The sequence below is a fragment of the Aulonocara stuartgranti genome (assembly GCF_965226115.1).
Source record: "Aulonocara stuartgranti genome assembly, chromosome: 18".
Classification (NCBI taxonomy): domain Eukaryota; kingdom Metazoa; phylum Chordata; class Actinopteri; order Cichliformes; family Cichlidae; genus Aulonocara; species Aulonocara stuartgranti.
The window spans coordinates 19920036-19937589 of record NC_138954.1 but is presented as its reverse complement, the minus strand read 5'-3'; the positions used below and the strand labels follow the sequence as shown (position 1 = coordinate 19937589).

General features: G+C 41.6%; 2 protein-coding genes across 2 annotated transcripts in view; both read right to left on the bottom strand.

The window, feature by feature from the left end:
* The window catches only part of ptch2 (patched 2), a 28302-nt gene extending 21135 nt beyond the window's left edge, over positions 1–7167 (bottom strand). Inside the window, exons 1-2 of the mRNA XM_082513145.1 lie at positions 6395–7167; positions 4842–5034 (exon numbers count right to left, since the gene is read on the bottom strand). Coding sequence (XP_082369271.1) covers positions 4842–5034; positions 6395–6541 — 340 coding nt within the window. The 5' untranslated portion in view covers positions 6542–7167. The remainder of the gene's footprint in view (positions 1–4841; positions 5035–6394) is intronic.
* A 9150-nt stretch (positions 7168–16317) lies between these two features.
* Positions 16318–17554, bottom strand: part of eif2b3 (eukaryotic translation initiation factor 2B, subunit 3 gamma) — a 35330-nt gene continuing 34093 nt past the window's right edge. Inside the window, exon 12 of the mRNA XM_082513741.1 lies at positions 16318–16509. Within this exon, the coding sequence (XP_082369867.1) occupies positions 16457–16509 (53 nt within the window). The 3' untranslated portion in view covers positions 16318–16456. The remainder of the gene's footprint in view (positions 16510–17554) is intronic.

Below are 17554 nucleotides of genomic sequence, written 5' to 3'. Positions count from 1 at the left end.
TGTATAGGCTTGCCTCTGCTAATTATGCTAATCATGGGCAGTGTTGGCCACTGTGAAAAATAGTCACATTAGACACTCCACTGACCGCTAATGCTGCTTAATGTGTGGTTGAAACATACATTCATCCCCGCCTGAAAAGCAAAATTTTTCCACGTTGCTGGTCTCATTCAGATGAGAAATGAATTTATTGAGCCCCAGAAGCATTTCTTTTTTCCCTCCCAAGTACCAAGAAAATGTTCAGTCCCCCTCTCTCTCTCCAGCCCCTCTCACTTCACTTTTTATACTTCCACGGTGTAAAGACAGAGGCAAATGGTGCAAACTCTAAGGTGACTGGTGTCGCTTTATTCCCCCCTGCACCCACCCCACAGCCAGAGACAAAGGTTGCTCTTCAGCGAAGAGATAAAGGGTGCCACACTATACTGATTGAGTTTTTATTATCCCATTTTCGGTTGCATTGCGACCTTTCTAAGGATATCGCATTCAATGTAGCAAAGAGCCTGACAGTCCAGTGCCCTTTTTTCAGCCCAAAGACCTGTTTTATGCTATCACTGTAAACCGGTGATACTCATTACCCAATAAATATATGAAGAGCTTTTGTTTTACAACCAAAGGCAAAAAAGAGAAGAAGAAAAAAGAAAAACCCCAAACAAACAAGACTTTAAAAAAGGGAAGGTAGAGCACGCTCTTTTGTGCTTCCTGTCTCAGTAGAAGCAAGAGCCATGTGTCTGTCATATGCAGATGTATCTGTAGCTGCTCAGTGTGTGTTTATTTGTTGGGGGGTGGTCTTGGGCTCTCTGTTGAAGAGCGTGTGTGTGTGTTTTGGGGATGCTGAGAACGGAGATGGAATGAGGTAGTCTTGGATTGAGGGATGGAGGGAGAGGGGGTGAAATAAACATTTAGAAGTGACCCAGGTTGACTCTGTCTTGTTTGTTCTCTCTACCAGTGAGGTCCCAGGCCCTGAACGCTGGGAGTTTATTTATCTAGTTGGGGCACCACCGCGCACTATTCACCTTCAATAATACCTCATAGAGCTCCCTTTCTCTGTCTGAACTGGGGCGCTGTGTGCACTCCAATGAATTATAGCATTTACCTGCTGTGCCACTCTGAGGTTTGTTTAGAGAAACCGCTCCAAACGGTGAAACGCCCACGTGTGCATTTGTGCAAACTTTTTTGCTCTCCTCTCTTTAAATCAGTCCACACCTCGGTCTCTTCATATCTTGTCTGATTCCCTGTTATTCTGTATACACTGTATGGTCTTCACCTCCCTCTCTCCTGCATAAGACTTTTTATGGGGCAACTGCTACCCGGATAGTCCTTGTCTCGCTGCGCTCATATTTGGACAGCTTGAGTCTGTGTACATGTCTGTCATGCCTCACCCAAACAACTGCCAAGAAAGATGAGTTTAGTTAAAGTCAGAGTAAACAGCACCACTGTTACATGAAGGCATTTTCTTTACCCTCTTTCCCATACACAGCTTTTCGGCTGCGGCTTGATACGCGCCTGAAAACAATTATCCAAAGGCTGCGCAAAGGCATCCTTAAGTTTTACACATTTTAGTGAAAAAAACAAAACAAAAAAAAGCTTAAGAAAGTAACTTCTCTCATAAAACAAACGGGGCTTTATGGAGAAAGACGTCCACGAGACCGTTTCGCACTTGATGTTTGTTCAAATGAGACAGGTAAAAACAGCAGCAAAAAAAAAGGAAAAAAAGTGTGAGCTTGCAATAAACCTTCCACCCTGTTCCTGCCCCCCCACACCATTGTCTCCTCTTATCCTCGTCCTCTTCCTGCGCCTCTTTTTATGATCTTTTTCTTTTCTCCTTGTGAACAATAGGAGGTCAGGTCATACCTTAACTTTCAAATTCTCACATGTGGCCCAAGCTAGATAAGCAGAACCACAGTGTATACTTTATCTAATTCTAACTAGATAACATGAATGATTTTTTGAAACACAATTTAACTCAATTTAATCCAGGCACTTTGAAAATTGGCAACAAGTGCCATCCCTCGGGCCAGCACTGCAGTTTAAGAAGGAAGAAGGAAAAAAAGATGTGCATGGGTGTAAGGTAATTTGATGGGCGATGTCTGTCTCAGATCCTTTAGAGCAGAGGCAGTTAGCCAGAAATAGTTCGTAATCCCCTTGTCAGACAAAACACCCTGATACTCCAGCTTTTATTCTCCACTACACAGGTGTGAGAGCTGAAGGTACGATGAAGCCTTCGACTTATAAGTAGCTCATCCGCTCTGGAAATGCACAAGAGTCCTCAGGTTGAAGTAAACGATATGAATAAAGACGTAAAGAATGCTTGATTGATTGTGAAGTGTAGGCACAAATTCTGTCTCTTTCTCTCTGTCTACACTTTCTAGACACAGACTGCACTGCTGTGCTTCACGGTATTTTGGTCCTGTTGGAGGGAGGAAGCAATTAAAAAAATAAAAAAAAAAAGCCCTGGTGGCCTGACTTCACAGAGCAGGCAGACAGACAGGTAGAAATATAAACAGGCGCACACAAAGCCCGGGCAGACAGACGGGAACGCAGTCAGGAACCTGAGGCGGGAAGACAGGCGGCCAGGCAAGCTGCACGCACCAGAAGTGACAAAGATGACAAGTGTGCGTGTTTGTGTATGTGTGTGAAAACTGCAGGGGGCAGCTCCTAGTATGAATATATGATGGGAAGCATATGCTCCTAACACATTCAGATACACACACACACACATTCACATTCAGCTTGGAGTGTTAACACATAAGGTGTCAATTCACAGCTAGTTTCATCTGAACAAATTAGGGTGCAAGTGGGAAAACTTTCATTTATGCCGCTTCTTAAAGTTGCTTTTGATGTAAAGCCAAATTATTTACATGTTTAGATTAGAAAACACAGCAAATAAAACTTAGGAACTAATGTAAAATATATGTTCATAATTTCGTTCCATCAGTCTGAAATCTGATGTCTTACTAGAAGGCATATTTTTTTTTGTGCCCTGGCTTATGTGTATTGGTGCATGTGTCTTTTTCTGCGTGTGCGTGCGTGCGTGTGTGTGTAAAAGAGAAAGAGTGAGAGACAGAGGGAGAACTAACCTCTCCTTGTTACCGAACCACTTTACTCTCCATTGAGGCCCTAGCAGCTTTGTCAATGGGCTATTGGTGGAAACAAGGCAGGCAGAAACTTTAGAAAGATGGCCACGGCCTCTTAAAGGCACAGCATTCCTTTTGAGCACCCCCCCAGTTCAACTCTCTCAATCCCACAGCAAAACAACTTGCACACAAACATCTAAACATGTCCTTTAAAAGATGGCTTGGCCAATTAGCTCAAGAGGTAATCCCGAAGCTTTACACTAACCACAGTGAAACCAAAGAAAAGGGACAGTGGCAGCTCTCCTTCTTATTGTGGCAGATGGAGGCGTTTCCTTCAAAGCAAACAATTTCAGTGCCTACATTTTTAAAGATTTTTCTTTTTGTTTCTTTTTTGTTTTATTGTGCTTGATAGAGAACCTTATTTAAATTCCTGCGCAAGTGAAGCGCACAGCCTTCCAACAACCGGCGGCGTGTGATTCCACCAACACCTCCACACAGGTCCTGTGGGAGCCGCCTGTTCCTGTCCTCCAGTGACATGGTGGGCTTAAAAAACCCTATAGAGTCTGTTTATATTCACCAACTGCTGTGGCGCTTTTAGAGCGTGCAAAACAGGTGGGTAAACTTCAGCTGCATTCACTTATATTTTTTTTCTTCTTGTGAGGAGGAGAGAAGGGAGGGAGGAGGGTAAGGGAGGGAGGTGGTGCCTGCTTGCTTGCCTGCCTGCCTGCTTGCCTCTTGTTGAATGGAATCCAAGAATAGTTAGGGACCACACAGGGAGCTAAGGGGGGGGGGAGGGGTCAGAGCCCTCAAAGATGGCTAACCATTCACACAGTCCATCTGCTGCAGGGATCAGCCCCGGCACTGAAGCCTGAGGGTTTAAAAGGAATTTGGTCAGTGTGAAAAACCAAATAAAGCTGCCTCTGCCGCTGGAAATGTACAGATAACCTTAACTTAAAAAGTTCAGAGGTAAGGAATGGGAGCGCTATCAAGAGAAGAGGAAATTGTAAGATATCCAAAAAAACACGGCAGAAATGTCAGGGATGTGTTTGCTCTCATGATGAAAAGACGTAGAAGATAAAGAAGTCAAAAAACGTGAAAAACTGCTGATAAAAACATATACAATGCACAGGAGAGAGTGGCATGAATCTGCTGTATCCAAGGCTGTTAATACTGGTGTGTAGTAAGTAGGACTGTTTTCCTTATATGCTGCTAATGCGATTAGAAATGTGTGCTGTAATTCGAACTTTAATAAAAGCCCCTAAAAAGATTAAAAAAAAATACTTAACTAAGTCCCACAAATCCTCAGTTCTGTCATCAGGATTTCAACAAGACAAGCCATTGTGTCGCTCACTGAACACCTAGTGCCCTCCCACGGCACTGAGATGACACTAACCTGTATCTTCCTGCCAACACATCTCATCATCAGAACTCCAGCTACACTCAGTGGAAAACAACTGAGAATTGTGTACAAACCAGGGGATGTCTGCACCATTTGCTCTATCTCAATCACTCTCTTAGTTTCATGTCACTTTATCAGCTGTCACGATCCAACAAAAGCAAAAAGAAAAAAAAAAGTCCACCAACCAGCTACAACGTAGTGAGGAAGCATACCGAATGATAGCTTTACTGTAGACTCAGTGCCAGCGCCAGACAGCATACAGTTAAGTGTTTAAGACATTTTAACATTTAACTGCTTCGCATGATTACGACCCAAAACAAGCTCCCTAGGGCAACGCATGCACTGTCAAACAGGAAATATCACACACTCACCTTCCACCCATAGCTGTTCAATGTTGGTTTCGATGGCTGCGACTCGGAGTCCCACAGACAGAGCCCCGAAAACTAAGAGTCCAATAAAGAGGACCTTCCCACAGTGCCTCTGGATGTAGCAGCCCAGAGAGAATAGGAAGGCCTGGAACCTCGCCCGGATCCAAAGAGGAGCTTTCTGACCTACTGCCTTCCCCTGGATTGGAAGCAGGAAGAGGATGAGAAAAGAACATTATCATTATTATTATTATTACTATTATACTACACATAATCATGCTTACTGTCTCAAAAAGGTTAGTTGCATATCTTTTCAAACAAGGTTGTGCAAGTAAATTCTAAACATTTGAAGAGACATGCATCTGTATTCAGAGACAACATATGTTTGTTATTTATATCATGCTTTTCATAAAATGGAGACAAGTCGTGGTGCCAAAGAGCTCTGATGCAGGTCTTATGTGTTAAATCTCAGGCTAGACATTATCTGTAGTCCTATCCCAATAATACGATTTAAATGACACTGTGTTGGGACTATTTTGTACTTAATGACATCCTTATTTAAGGAGAGAGATTTCCAGTGTTTTACCTTACAGCCTAGAGGAGCTCCCATAAATACGAAAAATAAGAGGTGACAATTTCATTCCAAAGCAAAATGCGTGACTTTAAAAAAAGCTGAAAGTTAAAACTGTGAGTTTGTTCTACTGAAAAAGAGCCATTAACACATTTACTATGCAGTTCAAGCTATTTATATAACTGTAGCCCAACAGAAAAATATTAATGGATATCTTTTGCTTTAATTTGGTTCTACTTCACATTTTATGAATAATTTTACACCCATCTGTCTAATCTCTCATTTGCTGTGAATTGCCACAAATGTCACTGCTGCGCTAGGAGACATTGCTGTAGTGTTGTGGTTTCTCGCAGCAGTGCTGAAACACGTCCAAGCATCCGGGCGGTCCAAAGATGCTTTGTCAGATCAAACTCAATCAGTGAATTCCTTTACAGGACCCACCACATTTCCAAACAGACCCCGGGCCAGTGCGCTCTCCGCTGGCTGCACACAGTCAAAAAAAAAAAACACGCACAACACGCCTGGGATAGGGTATGGGAACAAGCCCTTATCTTTCTTTCTCTCTCTCGCTCTCCTCACGGTGGCTTTTAACAGCAGAAATCAATGAGAAGCCGATGTCAGTTCAAATAAACAGCAGAGTTAACATACAGCTAAAAAAGAAGACTCGTTCATTTGTTATCGCTTTATTCCGCTCCCAAAATGTCACGCAATGTTTCCCTTCAGTATTAAATAGTCAAATCAAACCGATCCCGATTTCGCAGTCGTCTCCCCTCAGGGGAGCACTGGTGGTCCCCGGACTCCGGTTTGATAGCTGCTGCTTAAAGTCTACACCGCATTCCCACATGCGCCCCTCAAATCCCGATTAGATAACCTAACTCCTAAATAAATAAGCTGCCTTTTTTAGGGGAAACCTTTCATTCACATCTGCCGACTGGATGAAAGCTGTATTCACAGAAAAATCCACTCTAGACTGCGACCAGTGTATCACCTTTGAGATCTGTTTGAGTGCGAAAGCAGCGTGGCAGTAGCTGGGTCTCCGGAGTAGGTCTGGGTTCGCAGGCGGCTGGGAGCGTGTGTAACTCGGGGGTAAATCTCCAAAGACGCCGGCCCCTGGGACCCCGCGATCCGAGGCCATAGTCCAAAGAGCGTGAACGGCACGCAGAGCGAAGCGACACAGAATCGGTGCGAGTTCAGAAAAAGCGACAATAATCCAACATAGAAGTAGAGCGCATCCAGCAGCACCGGCAACAAACTAGAAGAACGTTTTCTAGTCTTCCTTTGAGCCAAACAAGTCTCTAAACTCCATCCCAACATTATGCGCCGGAGTCCGTATAGATCCTTCCGTCTTCATTCGTCCCGATGGTGTGTGAACCGACGTCTCAGAGAGGAGTAGTAGCTCTAGTAGTAGTAGTAGTAGTAGCTTATGTCTGAGCCGTCCGTGTCAAGTCTAACTCCGATCCCGTGGCGGTAACATTTGGAGAAGTTCGCCTCTCGGCAAATCCTGAAAAGGAAGGTTTGATGGAAAAGTGCTCCGGCTCCCATTGGCCAAGGAAGAGGCAAATTACTTTGCAAACATCGCCTATTATTAGCTGCTAAGCAACAGCTCACCAAAGTGGAGAGAGAGGGGGACCACCCAGGCTGCTGCTGCCTGGGCTGGAGGGAGGGGGAGGAGGACGGTGGGGAGGAGGGGAAGGGAGAGAGGAACTCTTTCAATAAACTGCGCACGGCCGCGCATGCAAACACACACACCCGCGCGTGCGTGCGTGCGCGCACACATTTACGCACACAGCTCGCTCCCTGCCCCACTCACTTGCTTAGTGAGCATTATTCCCAGTGGCCTGGCCTCCAGTTTGTAGAGGCAATCGCACATGCCATCTATTGATATAACAGCGACAGGCATGCACGCACACACAATTTTCAGATTTTCTGTTTCATCAACACCAGCCAATCAGTGAAAGGAAGAAGGGGGGGAGAAGGAGAAGAAACGTGTTTTTATAAAGGATTGTAAACATGTGATTCTTCTTTTGTATGGGGGGAATTAGAGATCTTTCAACACTTTTCATATCACTCCAGGGCATCTTATGTTTTGGAGCCTCCACATTTGTTAGACATTTCTAGCTTCCCCAGCCTTTGCTGTGAGTGCAGTTTGTTTCAGGCAGCTGTGGAAAGAAGCGTGTGATCCTGTAGGTTCTTAGCACTAAACAGCTGTAATCTCACCTCTTACGGCCAAAAGCTTCTAAAAGTAGGTTGGTGGGGTTTCTCACATCCTAGAAAATATCACCCCTCAGTCCTGTAAGGCAAGCCTTTTAAAAGACGGGGGAATTATTAGACACGTGCATCTCTTTCATTAACGCCTTGGTGCCGCCTGGTTTCTCTGTGAAAGCCTTATCTCTCTGGAGAGACTTTTGGAGAGTTTCCATGTCTCGCCATGCATGGTTTCATGAGTTCAGAAAGCAGCTCACCTAAGAATAATGTCTGAAAGAAACAAAGAAAGAAAGATTGTTTTCTCTCTCATAAAGTAAGTAAAGGGTGTCTTGGTGGTTTGCTAATGTAAGCCTCCACTGGCCCCACTCATGACTGTATGGGGGTGAAGTACAAACACTTTACTGGATTACAAAGTCATTCTCCACCTAAACACTGACCTGTGCTGCTGTGCAGAACATTTGTCAGGTGGCTGTTACTAATTTGAGGCCCGTTGGGTGACTGTAAAACTATCTGAAGCTAAAGTTAAGCTGTTTGAACATGTCTGTGATGGTGCTATGAGCTCATTTGGTTTATCACTTTGCTGCTAAGTTGTTATGTCAGTTTTCACCGTTTGCATTATATCTAGACAAGAATAAGAGACAGAGAGACATGGGCAGGCTTATAGTGATATTCCATTAAAGGGGCTCTTGCACACCATGAAGAGCATAACACGGGGACTGAAAAATGATCTTTATTTCACAATTTTTCATTTTTTACTACTACTAATAATGAAAAGTCATATGAGGAGTCAGATTGCGGAGTTAGAATAAGAAAGAAGACACCGATGCAAGAATGAGGTACCAGGGATGATATCGGTCTACAATAAAGTCTGATGTACAGGTTCTGGTTGACCAAAACCTATTAATTGTGCACATATAATGAATGATAAAACAATATTAGGTGAGTTATGGATTTTCCAAATTATTCAGATTTTTTTCAATTTCTTTTTATGTTTAGGTGTAGTAATAAAATAAAATACATTTGAAATATTTGGTATGAATGTAAAGTCTAATTAGTTGCCAGAACTTTGAAGAAATATGCAAACTGGTTGACTAAAAAAAACTAAGTAAAGCTTACTCAAGATAACTAAGTTAGGGCAACTTAGTACAGTTGTGAATGCCTAAAAAATAAGTAAACTACAAGAGCCTTTGAAAGAACTTCCTGTACCAAGTTTTAAATAAAGTGAACAGAGCCACACACTAGTACAAATAATACTGTTATTCTTTTACATGCGTGCCATGTCGCTATCAAGTTTAATACAACTCAGTAAGATAGTTTTACAAACAGCACTGAATATGTTTGTATAAATATTTTTATTGCATTGCATAAAAAGGGCTTATTAACATCACTGATATGAATTATTAAAAACAGAAACACATATTTTAAATGAGCGATGTCAAACTCATTTTACACTGTGGGCCACCTACAAGCTGACTTCGATCTTATGTTTCTGTCAGTGTGCAGAATATTTAATCCCATGCAAGAAAAAGAAGTACGTCTCGTAATCTATATGATAAAGAAATGCTGCTGTAGTAAATGAAAGAAATCTGTCAGCACGACTCTTCGAGCTTAAATTGTAAGAAATAAATATTTCGGGTAGCTCATTGCCCAGAATGTCCTGTAATTATAAAATGCCCTTTCTTTTTCTTAAAAAAAAATACTGTGTAGCCACTGTATAAAAATGAAATTTTTGTAGTAGATGGGGGGAAAAAACAGGAACATTTCTATTATTTCATTGATTATTTAATATGTATTTAATTAGGTGTAGTATGAATGGCCATGGGGTGGATATTTATCTGTAGCCAAAGCTGTAAAAATGCTTTTAAAAATCCTAAATGAATGTCCTCCTTTACATTTTCCAAAGCTGTCCAGAGTCCTGGCTGGAAGTCTGCCAGGCCAGTTCTGACTCCTGGGCCTCATGTTTGACAACGCTGTTGTAAGTAGTTAATAGGATAGTGTCATAAAATCACTGATAATTGCAGTAAGAACAAAACATAACGTGACAAATCACATAGAACATGCTGAGTAAACAAAGCATGTTTATATTATTATCATTCTTTTTCATTAGCATCTTTAAACAGCAGCCAGTGAATAGCATAAGCCAATTAATATGAAATATTGCACCAAAAAAAAGTGGTTTTATATTGAGTAACTATGTGCTATTATTTTTGACCAACGCCACTGGTTAATTGTTGAGTAACTCAGATAAGGACAGTAAATATTACTAAAGGTTTCATGAATTTGAAAAATCTGTCAAACTGCTTAGAAAAACCATTGTCATCATCTTCATCATCTTTTAGAGTAAAACAGCACAAATTCACCATCACTCAGTGTGTCATCCTATCTGTGGAGGTGAAATGTAGACTCTCAGGGTACTGTCTTCGGTTCTCATTAACCACCCCTGCCACTCTGCAGATGTTCACCAACATAGCTGCATATTGTAAACACTTCTTCATCTTGATCTTCAGTCACAGGCGTCCATCTGCTCCTATAACCTGCTCATGTCCAGGAGTGGCACTCGAAGGCCTGTTTTTCCCCTTCGTGGAACTGGGCACGGCTTGCCTGGACTGGGTTGGGCCAGGCTGAGTGGTAGAGGGAAACAGGCAGCTGGAAATGGGAGCTCATGTGGAATGTGAGGAATTGGGTTGTGTGGTAGGGGGCCCCTTCAAGCCTAACAAACTCACGGAGGTCCGAGGCCTGGTCTGGAGGCCTTGGATAAATAAACCATCTGAGATGACCATGCGCTGTGCAGATATCTGCCATCACACCTCCCTGGCTTCTAAACACAAACCACCCAAGCCCTCTCTCCTTCTTTCACCTTTCCATGTCCTTTGTCCCACATGGTGCCTCTCCCAACTTCCTCTTTCTTTATCATCTCCCCTGGTCTGTCTTCCCTGCCTTTATCTCCACTTATCAGAATCAGATTTTTTTCCCCCTTCATCTCGCATTCAGTCTCCCCAGTCCTGCTCTCCCCCCTCCACCTCCCCCTATCTCCATTCCTCCATTTCATCTCTCCCCAGAGACTCCATCCATCGAGCCGTTCATCCATGCATGGCTGGCTGTCCGTCCGGGGTTCTGTATGTGCTATAGGCAGCGCTACGGAACCACTCTGGCACTCAGCCGTCTCACAACAGCAGAGACACTGGGTGTTCAGGCCCACGCTGTTTATTTTCTCAAAGGCTCATGCCGCCTTTTCTCTCATAAAGAATAAATAAAAGCAAAGAGGGTCTTCACGTGGAAGACACACTTAAACCCATATAGCCAGCAAAATGAGCTATTACAAAAAAAACGGTTTATATATAATACTTCAAGAAAGGAGCAGGGAGTCATGTTGCTCAGAAAAGTGCTGAACTGCAGTGCTTTCTGAGGGTTGTGGGAAACCCTCAGAAAGTTTCTGGATTCACTTTTGAAAAAGAAGACCTTTAAAATAAAAATCCTTCCATTAAAATGCACCAATGCAGGAGGTCAAAGCAGAAGTGGCTGTCCTTCTCTTATCCTCTTCTAAAGTTGTGTGTGTCTCTGTGTCGAGCTGCATATCATATTATTATTATGTCCTTTTATGTCCAGTTAATAGTTAACATGCCAATTAGAGAAAGTAATATAATTTAACCAAATTTTACACACTTTCCCAGTATTACCCTAAAGGCACTAAAGTATCTTACACATAAAAAATAAAATAAATTAACAAACAATCAAAACTTCAGAAGACTAGTCAGCGATTAGGGCGATAAGATCATAATAATTTTCTACCCCTTCATTACACAATTTTGATATCTTTCAATATTTTGTCATGTGTCTTAATATTTCAGTATACTGAAACATTAATCATCAGAGCATCCCATCCAGACCTAAAAGAGAAAAAGACTCAGACATAACAAGAAGAAACAAACAAACAAAAAAAATCTCTGAAAAAATAAATAAAACAGAACAGCCACAAGCACGTTTAAAGTCAAGCCCCATTTAAATGCACAGATTATGTTGACAGATGACCAAAGCAAATATTTTAGAAAGATAAACAAAAACACCGGATCAGTTTTAAAATTCTGAAAATGTTTGTATTGTTTCAGTTATAAACTAATTTGCACACGATTCGTGTAAAGTTCACAAAGTCACATTGGTGGGAAGATCCTGTAAGTTTTTCCAGCTTGATGACACACACAAACTTTTACTTCCCAGATATCAGTGAAAAGGCTCAAAATTTGCCCGGGTGCTGAGAGACACTTTCTTTATTGAGCATCTCTGTCAGTCTCAGAGCAGAGTCAAAGCTGCCACCCACAGTCTCACACAAGATTAATTATGATAATGCACTCCTATACCCCTTTGTCATCAAAATGAATGGTTGCCTTTCTGGGGGGAAAACACACAAAACCCAGAGAGAGACAGTGAAACACACTTTTCTTTAAGTCTTTGTTCGTGCGGTTGTAACAGAGGTATTGTCAGATGCAGCAACCAGGTGGCAATGGAAACTTAGACCTGTAGCCTTTACAAGAAAGTGCGAACATGCATATGTATGGCAGTGAGAGCAAGCATAGCTGAAATGGTATAGCTTTTCCAAAAAAAATAGTGCCACACTAGCTTGATTTAAAAGTGTTGAAGCTCATCAGAAAAGCTCCACCTTAAAGATTGTGAAACATCGAGCTCTTCTTCATATGAGACACATTTTTTTCCCTTCAGTAGAAAACTGAGGCTGAAATTGCTGATGTCTTGCATTTCAGACGTCACTGAAGACTTTCTCACAATTTTAAAGCCAATAACAAGCAGCTTTTGCTTAAAGCTGGACAGAATCAAATGAAAAATATCACTGAACGTCTGAGAAACAAACTTTGGGCTGTTCCAGCTAAACACACAGCGGAATGAGACCAGAAAGAACGGAGTATCTGAAGACTTCTTCCTTTGATGTTGCTGAGAAAGATGTGATCCCAGCCGAGCGCCTAATCAAAGTTTCGTTAATTTGCTGGAGAGGGCAAGGGTGTGTGCGGGAGGTTGGGGGGTTACAATGTGACAGACAGCGATATCTGGCTTAGTGTAGGTGTGTCCGAGGAATGTCACAGGGGTTGTTACCCCACACACTGAATCTGTGTCGCCACACACACTCTTTGTTGGCCGAGCAGCATAAGCAACTGTTGTATGTAATACTTGTAAAAGGGGTGTTTGTGTGCATATGTATTCAAATGCTGGTGTGTGTGTCTGTGTGTGTGTTTTTGGTGTGGCGGTAGCATCTTAAAAGGTATAGTGTGTGGAAAAAAAAAAGAGGGAGGGAGGAAATTCATTTGTGGCCAGAGAACACAGAAGACAAATTGAGGAAGTGTTGTGCTAATGTGTAGGGGTCAGCAGCAAACACACGCAGGTTTCTGACTGACTGCCACTTGGGTGGCCTGCTTGCTCTCTCTGTGTGTGTGTCTGTCTCTTACTCACCCACAATCAGCCCTCAAGCCACGAAGCCACCCATCGTCTCAGACACCCCCACCACCACCCAGAGCACAGACTCCACCCCACCTCTCTGTGCATCTGTTTGTCCGTGCACCACACATTTGCCTCCACTGTCCATCTGACCCACCCATCTTGTACTCCTCTTTATTTCACACTTCTCCATTAAAACTTGAGTTCATGATGACTGACCCATCACTGAGCCACTCTGAATCTGATCTATTTGTTCTAATTTTTTTTAAAAAACGAACAAACTCCCAACAAACTTCGAGTACTTTCCTTTCTGCTTCTAACACAGTGATTCTTAGGACTCGTCTTAACTCACAAGTTAAAATTTAGAAAAGTGAACTACTTCTTTACCAAATCTATCAGCTTTACTCTGGATGATCCAGACTTTACTTTGGATAGTTTTCCCCACAGCATCTTCAGTAGACAGTATCGCTCCAACAAAAGCAAATCAGTCATTTACAGACTATCAAGAGTCTCTGGAACACTAATTTCTGGAAAAGTATTATATATATTTTTTCATGACTTTGTGTAACACAAAGATGATTGATTTATTTCAGTTTTATTCAGGCGGTGGCCAGGGTGTGGCGTTATAAAAGTTCACAGTCCCTGGAGGGTAAATGAGACCCCACTTTTTCAGATTTACATAAACTTCCCCTTTTAAACTACAAATCTGCTAACCAGCTGTCTTTTATTATACAAATCAGATAGCATCAGTCTAACATGCCCAGAGGTGTCATATAATGCATTTATCTTGACAAAAAGCATTAAATGTTGACAACCATTTGAATCTTCCCCAACCAACACTGAGCCACTTCCCAGACTCTTAACAAAAGGAAAATAAAAAACCTCTGATGAGAACCAGTCTGCTGAACTCCAGACCTCTGTCAACTTTTGTCTTTAAAATTCAAGCACACCATCACAAAACAATACACACTTCACACTCAACAACCAGGTGTAAACACTCACCACAGAGTCACGCGGAAAAAATTAAAAGTTTGTCTAAATTTCACAACCGTTAAGACAAATCTTGTGGACAACCAATACCGGTAATCATCTATGAAATGGTTCTGTATCACAGATGACTGGTTTTATGATAAAACACACGATCAGGTCTTCATAGCTTGCAAACCTTTGGATGCACGTGCGCACATGTGCATTTGCAGTCGTTCACAGGGTTATTAGTTGCTGTAACAGAAGATTAATAATGGTCACACACACGCACAAGCAAACAAATCTACTGTATGCGCTGGAAGACGGGTTCAGCCATGGTGGTGCTTTACTGAGGGGGCTCCGAGGTATTTGCGTAAATATACAAACCTTTACCCAAACACACCCGGCCGCCAGATCTCATCATGTGGTCGAGGAGAGAGGTCAGAGTGGAAATTTACCAAAAGCGTAAACACGGCCAAGACAAAGAACACAGATAAAGTGAATCTTAACTGTTGTTTTTATATTTTTAAGCTAGTAAATGCAGTCTTTCAACACCACATTTAGTCACCCTCAATATGAGGAAAAGTTCCAAAGTAAGAGCCCTTTGCAGAAACCACTGGCTTGTCGTGACTGCTGTGATTGCAATACTTCATCAAAAATGAGACAATTTCACATTGAGAATGAAAGGTAGATTTAACGTTTAAATAAGCATAAAAATGATTAGTAAAACTTTTAGCAAAAGTTTCACACAGAAATTGGAATAAAGATAAAATGAGGCAGAAAAAGCAAGAAGCTGCAAAGTAATTTAGTCTGTGTACTTTCAGTAAATACAGTGAGAAGACATTTCTGTGGTGCATCCTCAACAGCCACATAAGTGTCTGAAAAAGCTCGTTTTTTCAGCCTGACGCACACACTTATAAATAAAGTGTAACTCTTATTTGTATCACACCCCCCAGATTAAATCTGAACTCATGATAGTGTCATTTTACATTTACATGCATATTCTAAACTTCTATTTAAAGATGACCGCCCGGTTTTCTACAAATCCTGAAACAAACTGCTATGGAGAGAAATTACAATCCTTCTCAAGCTAATTAGGACAAGTAAGTCGCTGCTAATTAAGCTTACAAAAAAGAAAATGTCTTTCTACAAATTTAAGATCCATGATTTAGTTTTCCAAGATCAAGCTGTGAGTAGCTCCTGCTCTCTTTCCTAAACGATCAAGGTTATTTTCGACACATTACACAAACCACCGACTGAGTTTATTAATCAGAGAAACAACCCTTTAAGGGTAAAACTTTGTGTCAACTATTACTGCTTTAAGAAACTCAAATAATGAATGAAATCTATAGTTTTGATAGTCCATATCTCGCATAGTTAAACTGTTATGGCAGTAAATTGTACTTTACAAGAGTTTACATACAAAGTCAGAGAAGTAACTGTCATTTTTAGTGAGTATTTGAAACACATGACTGTATAGCTGATATAGACAAACAAGGCTATCTAAAGGACACCAGAGAGGGGAAGGGAAAAAAAACCCGGACCACGATAATCTCTCTCCTACACACACGGGAACATCACATAATCAGGCCACAAGAGACAGTCTAAATGTCTCATGCAAGGCCACAGACACAATAAGAAACGGGGGACAGTAAATCACGCGCACGCACATGTACACAAAAAAGCATCCCTGCAGACATCCCTGTCCTCATCTTCTTCCTTTGTGACTAAGGAACCCTCAAACCTGTAATTTAAGAAAAAAGTCGAGTGATGGAATGCAATAAATCTCGTGACAGCAAAAGGAGCAGTAATGGAAAGAGGAGAAGAAAGAAAAGCATCGGGTGCAAGTCGGCTTCCTCCTTTGCTGCGTTCGTGAACGCGTGTGCGTGTGAGGGCGGGGTGTCGGTGTTAACTGATACAGGATCGAGTTGGGTGGTCCGGGGCCTACACATACACCATTTTTGTGTACAAATAAACTCAACCCCCACGCCATTGTGGTCTCCCTCCCACTGCCTTTTCTTTCCCTTCTCTGGTCTTCACAGCTGCACAGTGTGCATGTGTAAACACCCGTGAACATTCGAACGTGCATGAGTGCGCGCTCCTCCCTCTGGAACAGGCTAAATTGAGTAATTGACTGCTGCTATTAAGAGACAGTAGTGATCTGATAATAACTAATGTGGTGACATGATTGCTAAGATTGACTCGGTACTGCCACAGAAAAAGTCTGTAAAATGAAAGAAAAAGAGGATTTCTTAAAAACAGTAAAAGAAATAAAATAAAATAAAAACACGGATCCACAGGTTCAAGCTGACGTGAGTTTATTTGGACACTGTGTACAAAAAAGCCAATTGAGGTCAAAGTCTAGGCTTCTGATTGGCCTATCCGCTGGGGGAATTAGGGCCGTGTTTTGCTGCACTTGGATTGGTTAATGAGGTGAAAACTAGATCTCCATGAGCTGGTCTGTTCCAACGATGATCTCGTTAGTCCGTTCAGCTGCAGAAAAGAGATATGACAAAGAGATTATATCAGTTGCAGCTCTTGTGATCTTCACAGTTGAAAAAATAAACAGGGGAAAAAACAAATTCAAAAATGTGCAATCCACAAATGTCAGCTTCAGTGATCTCTTCCTGAATATTGCCACCATGCAATATGGACTTGCACTTTATTGCCAACTGGTGCACTAAACACATTAAAAAAAATATATATATTTCAAATGCCGAATGACTATAGATCGTTGTTGTTGGGCTTTAACAATACCCATAATGTGCTCATCATTTGAAAACGACTGCCTGTAATGTGAACACCTTCCCTTCCGCATCACAGACACAGCAGTGCTGACATCACTGGCTACAGGCGCCAAACAAATATTAGATTTTTTGTCGTAAGAATGCAAAGATTTCTAATAATAAAATTTGTCATTTGGCAGCTACATTTATACCTTGGACTACTCGTGCACTTCTTCGTGAGTTTTTTTAATCGTTTATAAACATTATACCATGAAGATCCCGGAGCACAGTTTTAGTGCTAATGTTACTCCTGGAGGAGGTTTGAAATCTAGAGTTATTCAGTCAGCAGAGAGTTGGTGATTTCTACAATCTACGCTCCTCGGGTTGCTGTTGTTCAACTTTGCGATAATAACACTTACAGCTGATCGTGGAATATCTAGATGGGAATTCATTTTATGAATTGACTTTTTGCAGCAGTGGTGTCTTATTGAAGTACCATGTTCGAATCCAGTGAGCTTTTCAGAACAACCCACTCTTTCACAAACGCTTTCAAGGCAGACTGCATGGCTAGGTGCTTGATCTTATATACCTGTAACAACTTTACTGAAAACACCAAACCTAAAAGATTAAGAGGTGTGGCCTAACACTTTTGTCCCTTTAGTGTAACCTTCATTAACTGAAGGAGAAAAAAAATCAACTAACAAAATATTTAGTGCAATAGAAAGTCTGTTTTTTTATTTCTGCATAATATTTCTAGTAGCTAACAAACTGAATACACATCCAATAAGGAGTTAATTGGTTCTTTTCCTTTC